This window comes from Plasmodium gallinaceum (genome assembly GCF_900005855.1).
Source record: "Plasmodium gallinaceum strain 8A genome assembly, contig: PGAL8A_v1_130, whole genome shotgun sequence".
Lineage (NCBI taxonomy): Eukaryota > Apicomplexa > Aconoidasida > Haemosporida > Plasmodiidae > Plasmodium > Plasmodium gallinaceum.
Genome location: NW_021628289.1, coordinates 497,624 through 505,596, shown reverse-complemented (window position 1 = coordinate 505,596; position 7,973 = coordinate 497,624). Strand labels below are relative to the sequence as shown.

Below are 7,973 nucleotides of genomic sequence, written 5' to 3'. Positions count from 1 at the left end.
TTTTAATTTTTTTTTTTTTTTTATATTTTTTTTTTTTTTTTTTTTTTTTTTTTTTGTTTTAGAAAATTCTTTATAATATATGATAAAAGGAACAAAAGTGATTTGATTGAAAAAATAAAGAATTCTCTTAAAGAAGAAAGCAATGAAGTTAATATAATAAATATAGAAAAAGAAAATGATACAAAAGATAATATAGTTGATGAAGATATACATTATCTTAATGAAGAAGGAAACAGAAATAAGTTTAATAAACATAAAAAATATAATAATTTTAAAAATCATTATTCTTTTTTATCTACTGATTTATTTAATGATATTAATTTAAAAGAATTAGAAAAAAATGTGTATAATTTTGATATATTTCATTTATACAATATAAATATTAAGACTATATTAGAGGAAAAAGAAGAAAATACACTAGATGAAAAGTGTTTTTATGAAACTTTTCAATATTTTCTAAATTTATTATGTTTATTATATTTTTTTAAAAATATATATTTTGATTTAATTTATAAAACAAATGAAAATTCCTATTCATTTCTTTTTAAAGGTTTTGAAGAAAGGAAAAATAAGGTAATAAACTATTTTTTTCTTTTAAAAAAATTAAGAATAAATGAGTTAATAGATAATGAAATCATAAAAATATATTGCAATTTTTTTCAATATATCTATATCAATGAGTACCTAATAAGAAACATATTTGATATTACGACAAACTCATTTATTTATACATGTGTTAAAAATTTTCAATCTAAATATAAAATAGATATTGATAATGAAAATAATAAACTACAATGTATAAAGGAAAAAAATGATTCTGAAAAAACATTTTGTGATGAATCTAGTCTTAATAATATACTCATAAAAAATATGAATAATGGTAATAATAATAGCAATAATAACAAATCAAATAATGAATCAATAGAATGTAAAAATAAAATTGATAATGAACATCAAGAAAAGAATAAAGAAATAGGAGAATATAAAAACAAGGAATATGATAGAAATTGTATGAATGATACATTAATGTTAAGGAAAATTAACCAAGAGGATTTTTTGAATAAAGAGTTAAATAATTTTTTTGTTTCTAATAATGCTAACAAAGTTAACAAAAATTCATTTATAGAAATAATATATGAAAATGAAAATTATGAAAATATATATTCTGATGAAATAATTAATTCCTTATTTTACTTTTTTAATAATCCTTATTTAATTTTTACATTTCATAAAAATGTGTTATTTTATATAGAGAAAAAAAGCAAAGATAAAACTTTTTTTCAATCTAATTCAAAAGCTCTTGCATTAATTAAATATTTAAATCATTCTGTTATAACTATTTCTAGAGTGTTTCACATTTTTATTTGTGCAGGGTTATTTTTTAATAAAAATATTATGAAATTAGAATCTAATAAATATTTAAATTTCTATAAATTATTAAATTATGGTAATTTTCCATATAATGAAAATTACGAAAATAATAACATATATGATAAAAATGAAAAGAAAAAAAATTCAATAAATGTTAATAGTTTATTTAATCATGAAATAAATGTTTCAGATTCTTATGATAATAATTCCTATGAAGAAGTTTTGAATAACCAAAATGAAAAAAATCCTAATAATTTAAAGGATACCAATTTTTATGAAATTGATATTATAAAATATTTAATGAAGTATAAAGATAATGTTAGTAACTTTAGTCAAGGAGAATTTAGTAAAGAGGATTACAGTGATAGTAATGATTATGTATCCGATGAAAGTTATGTAATAGATGAAAATAAAAATGATAAAAGGGAAAATATACAAAGGGATAAAAATGAAAGGAATGAAAGTGAAGATGAAATTCATAATAAAAATAATGATAAGAATAACGAAGAATCTAAAAAAACAAAAAAAATATTTCATAGATTATCAGATGAATATAATCTAAATCATGATGCATATCAGAAGACTTACACTAATAAAAGTATTTTTAATGATATATTAGAAAAAGCAAAAACAAAAAAAGCCTTTTATGAGTTTATAAGCAAAATAAATAAATTAAAAAATTCTTTTGATATTAATGATATAAATAAAAATAAAAGTATAGATACATGTTATATAGAAAACATAGATACCATATCTTATTTTATAAGTATATATAATTCAGATTATATTTTTCAATTTGATTATTTCTTTTTAAAGTTTGTAGCAGAAATAACATCTACTTATAACAATTATATTAAATCTTATTTAATGAATTCTAATGATATAAAATCTAAAAAGGAAGAACTTGATAAAACAATAAACAGATTAAATATTTTCTTGAATGAAATCATAAAATTAATTTATGTATATACTTGGTGTTTATTATATATATTTGGACATTCATATTCATATGTTAAATATGCAAAATATTTCTATCAAAAAAGATCTTTTTTTGTATTAGAAAATAAAGATCAATTCATTTTTAATAATTTTAATTATTTTACACAAGAAGCTAGTAATAGTAGTGATTTATATATGAAAAGTTTTTATAATCCATCTAATATTGTTGAAAATTTGAAATATAATTATGAATTAAAAGATAACAAAGAAGAATTTGAAAATTTTAATTTTAACAACTTTCTTCATATATACAAAAAATCGTATTTTCAAAATATAGTAGATAAATTACATTTAAATTTAAAGTTCATAGAAAATATATTATTTACAATGAACACAGTTTTCAAAAATAAAATAAATAAAAAAAAAAACTTCATAGATTATTTATGTATAAAGGATCAGAAATTAGAAGACATTTATAACTCAATTGAAAATTTAAAAAGCAACATAATTAAATATAAGAAAACTTTTCATTATTGCTTAAATTTTAATAACATAAAAAATGTTATAATCTTAGCATTAGAAGAAATGAATATGAGTTCTGATAAATTAGAATTAAATAAATTATTAAATGAATATTTAAATAAATTAGAAAGCAAAGGCCAATTGAAAAAAAAACAAAAAAAAATAAATGTAAAAATAATTAATAATAATATTATTCTAGATACTAACAAAAAAAAAAAAAAGGATGAAGGGGATAATATGGATGATGATATTAATAAAAATTACATGTATACTTATATGCAAATGAAGAAAATTTCAAATAATTTAATTAAAAAAAAAAAAAGAACTCTTAATAGAAATAATAGTGATTCAAGTTCCGAATGTAAAAGGAATAATAAAAAAAAAAAAACTTTTAAAAAAAATGTATCTTTTGATAATAATTTAATAGAAAAAAATCAAATTAGACTAAGAAATATAACCTTCTTTACAGATAATGATTGTTATAACAAGGAAGAAATGAATAAAAATTGTATTAAAAATATTAATAATTGCAGATCTGTTAACCATAACAATAGTGATTATAATAAGTTAGAAGTATGTTCTGATAATGATTCTTTAGAAAATGAAAATAAATATTATGATAGCAGTGATTATTATAATGATAATAAAAATAATAATGGTAATAATATATGTGATAAAATTCGTTTTCATGAGGTTGATAACAAAAGTATATTTTATAAAAACAAAAATAAAATTAATGAAGATGATAAGAGTGACCTATTTTTAAATTGTGAGTATAATACAGAAAGATTAACATTCTTTTTTAATTTATTGAATGGTAATACTTTATTCTATTATTTATCATTGCATTTTTTAGTAAAAAATGAGCAGATCATGGAAATATTACATTTTCTTCCACTAAAATATTTACTTGATTTGTTAGTTTTATATGATTTAAAGGATTATATAAAATTTAAAACAATTATTAGAGTTTTTAGAATTATATATGAATTTCAAGATTTTTCACCTATTTTAAAACAAGACACTTTTTTTAATAAAAATAATTATTCTTTAGGATATGCTGATTTTATGAATTATGAATTTTCATGTAAATTTTTAACAATTGATGAAAAAAATGAAGATAAAAACGATATAATGAAAAAAGATAATGATGATTATAATGATAAAAATACATTTTTATCTCATAACAAATCAAAGAAAAATTATCAAGACAAAGGGAAAAAATTGAATATTTACGATCAAAATATAATGAAAGAAAAAATTGTACCATTTGAAAATAAAAAAGAAGTAAAAGGAAACTTAATGAATATTCTAAAAAGTACATTTTCTGTTTTTAATTTTTCTAAAACATTAAAAAGTTATCCTCTACTATTAAAAGATTTATTAAATAAAATTTTAATGAATAAAATAGGAAAATGTATTTCTTTAGGGGATTGTGTGCCTAATAAGGAATATAATAATATAAAAAATTATTCTCTTAATTTTATTTACAATAATTTGCAAAATATATCTTTTCATTCTAACACCCAATCTTATAGTTATAAAATAAGCACAAATGAACTTTATAATATTAGTATACATAATTTTATTTTATATCATTTATATGAATTAGCTATAAGAACAAAAGAACTTATTATAAAAAGTTCATGTTTCAAATTAATTAAATATTTGTTAACTGAGTATTATTACTATCCAGATATTTTTAATGAAAAATGTCATGAATTAATTAATTCAAATATAAAATTAAATGATTTTTATATTAAAAATGTCATATTAGATTTTGTTTCATTTAATATTATGATTTGCCATCTACAAAAAGAATTAACATCAAATTTAAATGTTTTAAATAATTTAGATTTATTTAATTATTCTTTAAGATCAATAGCAAATTATTTAATCGGATATCAAAATAATTCTTTTTTCTTTCTAATAGATAAAAAAAAAATAAAAACATTATTAATAAAATTAACATATATGATTCCATTTATATATAAATTAAAAATTCCGGCTTGTGTTATAAGGCTGTATATTCGTGTAATTAAATCATTAGATAAAGAAATATTAGACATGATAAATAATTTAAACAAAATAGATCTTATTTATGATAGTTTATTTTATATTATTATAAGCCACTTTATTTATTTTTTTTTAAATTTGAATATTGAATTGGATGAAGAAGCTTCTAATTTATTATCATGCAATTTTAAAAGTAGTTTTTCTCTTAGTTTAAACAAAAAAAATAATTTTATTAAAATCATAAATGATCAAACTGAAGAAAAAGAGAATTTATCTTGTGAAAATGATAAATTACACCAAATTAAAAGAGAAGAACAAAGTAATTATTTACGTGTTGATAATGAATATAATATAGATAATGATAATAATAATAATAATGATTCTAGTAGTAGTGATAATTTGGATGATAGTAATGATAATGAAAGTAATAACTCAGAAAATTATGAAAATAATAGTTACAGAAGTAAAGATAATTCAAAGGACGACAATGAATCAAATAAAAATAAGAGTAATATAAATATTAATCCTAATAATTTCAGTAAAATATCTAATGTTTTACATTTGAGAAAAATAATAGTTGAAAAAAATTCTTTTAATCTAGAGAACAACTATTTTAAAAGAATACAGTGAAATGTGCAAAAGTTAAAAGATATATATAAAAAAAAAAATCTTCACTTTTTTTTTTAATAATATTATACATTTTTATTTATTTTAGAACATTATTGTCTTACAATTAAAAATGTTATAGATTTATTTGATGTACCTAAATATTATAGTATATATATTTCGTATTTATTTTTTTTTTTTTTTTTTTTTTTTTATGCATTATTAAAAAAAAAAAAAATTCTTTAAATTAAAAAAAAATAATTATATATATATATATATATATATTTTTTTTTTTATGTGATTAATTTATTTGTTTATTTTTTTTTTTTTTTTTATTTAATTCTTTTATTTATTTATATTTTCTTAAATGGAAAATTATTTATGTTTTCATTTGAGAAAATTTAGTATCTTTTAATATTAATACATTTCATATATTATTTATTATATTAATATATATATATATATATATTTTAATTAAATGTCAAAATTAATTATTTCATTTTAAAATAAAAATTCTGAATTCCCTTCAATATGTATTTTTGAATTTTATATTTTAAAAAAATGAATAAAATTTTTAAAATTAACTCAATACAAATATTTTATGTAAAAAAAATTTAATCAGTAAAAATAAATCAATGTGTTTAATAAAAAAAAAGAAAAATGAAAAATAATGTTTTTCTTTTATAATGATTTGTATGGATAAGAAAATTAAGAATTGTTACAAAAAAAAAAAAAAAAAAAAAAATTTATAAAAGTTTCATATATTATTAGAAACAAAAAAAGAAGAAACTAACAATTTATTTAATTTAAAAAGCTTTTTTTTTTTTTTTTTTTTTTTTTTTTTTATAATTTAATGAAGTATACAAGTATATTACTATTCTTATATGTTACTATAATATTATATTATAATGTTTTAAGTAATATATCTTTCAAAACAATTATTTTCAGTAAGGGTTTTATTAAAGAAGTAGTAAATGTATTGAAAATCTTTTAATGAATTATAATGAGAAAATAAAAATGTTCAACGAAGAGCAGAATGTAAATAATTATTATCCATCAAAGTTGGGAATAGATAGGCCTGCTGTTGATTTTAATTCTTCAAGTATTTAAATATATACATATTTAAAATTATTTTTTTTTTTGTTATTTTCATTTATAAACAATATGTTTTATTGTTTTATTTTTTTACAGTTTGTAATTTTTTAAAAAATGATATATACAAGAGGCAATTTGATAGGAGATTATACGTGAGCCATCCCATTTTCATGAGAAGAGTAAAACCATTATTTTGTTATAGTAATATGATAGATAGATTTGATGGAGTTTTATCTCATTTAGCATATACATGCTTAAATAAAAGTAAAGGAATGATAGTAAGTTTGAAATGGTTTAATGATGGAAAGAGATTATTAACAGGAACTCAGTTAAGTGAACTAGCAATATGGAATGGAGTATATTTTAATTTTGAGGATATGAAAAGAATACCAATAGGTGGAGGTTCAGTTTCTTGCTTAGAATGGTCAAAAAATGATAATTTATTTGCTGGAAATTCTTTAGGGCAAATAGTTATTTTATCATCTGCTTTAAATTTATTAGATAATTATGCATTTGAAGGATTAACAAAAAATGTATTAGATATAAGTTTATCTTGTTGTAATACTAAACTAGCAGGATGTGCTGATACTTGTAATCCTATAATTTGGGATATTAAAACAAGAAAGATTATAAAGCATTTAAAATGTAAAAATATTGATACTAATAATATTAGCTGTCTATCATGGAATCCTATAAATGATATTGTAGCTAGTGGTAATAGAACCCAAACAATTTCTTTCTGGGATATAAGAATAAATAAACCTATTATTTCTATAAATGCACATAAAGCTAATGTAAATAAAATAAAGTGGAATTATAATGGTGTTTATTTATTAAGCTGTAGTAAAGATAGTTTAATTAAATTATGGGATATTAGAAATTTTAAATTATTATATTATTATAAAAATGATAATATTTATAATAATAGATATGGGTTAAATTATGAACCTACTTATATTGTTTGGAACCCTATACAAAATCACATTTTTGCTAGTTCTGATAATAAAGGATATATAAAGTTTTATAGTACTAATGATAATAAATGCATTCAAACTATCTCATCAGCTCATGGATACGATAAGCCTTGTTCTATTACCTTATTAGACTGGAATCCTCTTGGGCATATACTTACCTCATTTGGAGAAGATAAATTGTTGAAATTCTGGTCAGCATCTAGCTGTGATTCTGTTATTGCAAAAGAAATAGATGCAAAAATGTTAATTAATATTAACAAAAATGGCTCATTTCCTAATTCTAGATATATAAATGATGAAAACATGTTAGATGTTAGCAGTAACCAATCCATTTGTGATTCAGAGGAAGGACATTACAAAAAAAATAAATTGAATAATAATTACTATAAAAAAATTTCGAAAAAAATTAATAAAAAGAAAAAAAAACATTTATTTCAAAAATAATAAGTG

The 7,973-nt window shown here is 18.0% G+C and overlaps 2 protein-coding genes across 2 annotated transcripts in view; both read left to right on the top strand.

The window, feature by feature from the left end:
- Positions 1 to 5,478, top strand: part of PGAL8A_00461900 (conserved Plasmodium protein, unknown function) — a gene marked incomplete at both ends in the record, with an annotated part of 7,008 nt that extends 1,530 nt beyond the window's left edge. Inside the window, one exon of the mRNA XM_028673384.1 lies at positions 63 to 5,478. Within this exon, the coding sequence (XP_028529842.1) occupies positions 63 to 5,478 (5,416 nt within the window). The remainder of the gene's footprint in view (positions 1 to 62) is intronic.
- A 993-nt stretch (positions 5,479 to 6,471) lies between these two features.
- PGAL8A_00461800 (conserved Plasmodium protein, unknown function) lies at positions 6,472 to 7,967 on the top strand (the record flags this gene model as incomplete). Its single annotated transcript, XM_028673383.1, has 2 exons — positions 6,472 to 6,556; positions 6,646 to 7,967. The coding sequence occupies 2 exons, from the start codon at positions 6,472 to 6,474 to the stop codon at positions 7,965 to 7,967; spliced, it is 1,407 nt and encodes a 468-aa protein (XP_028529841.1).
- Between the last annotated feature and the right edge of the window lie 6 nt (positions 7,968 to 7,973).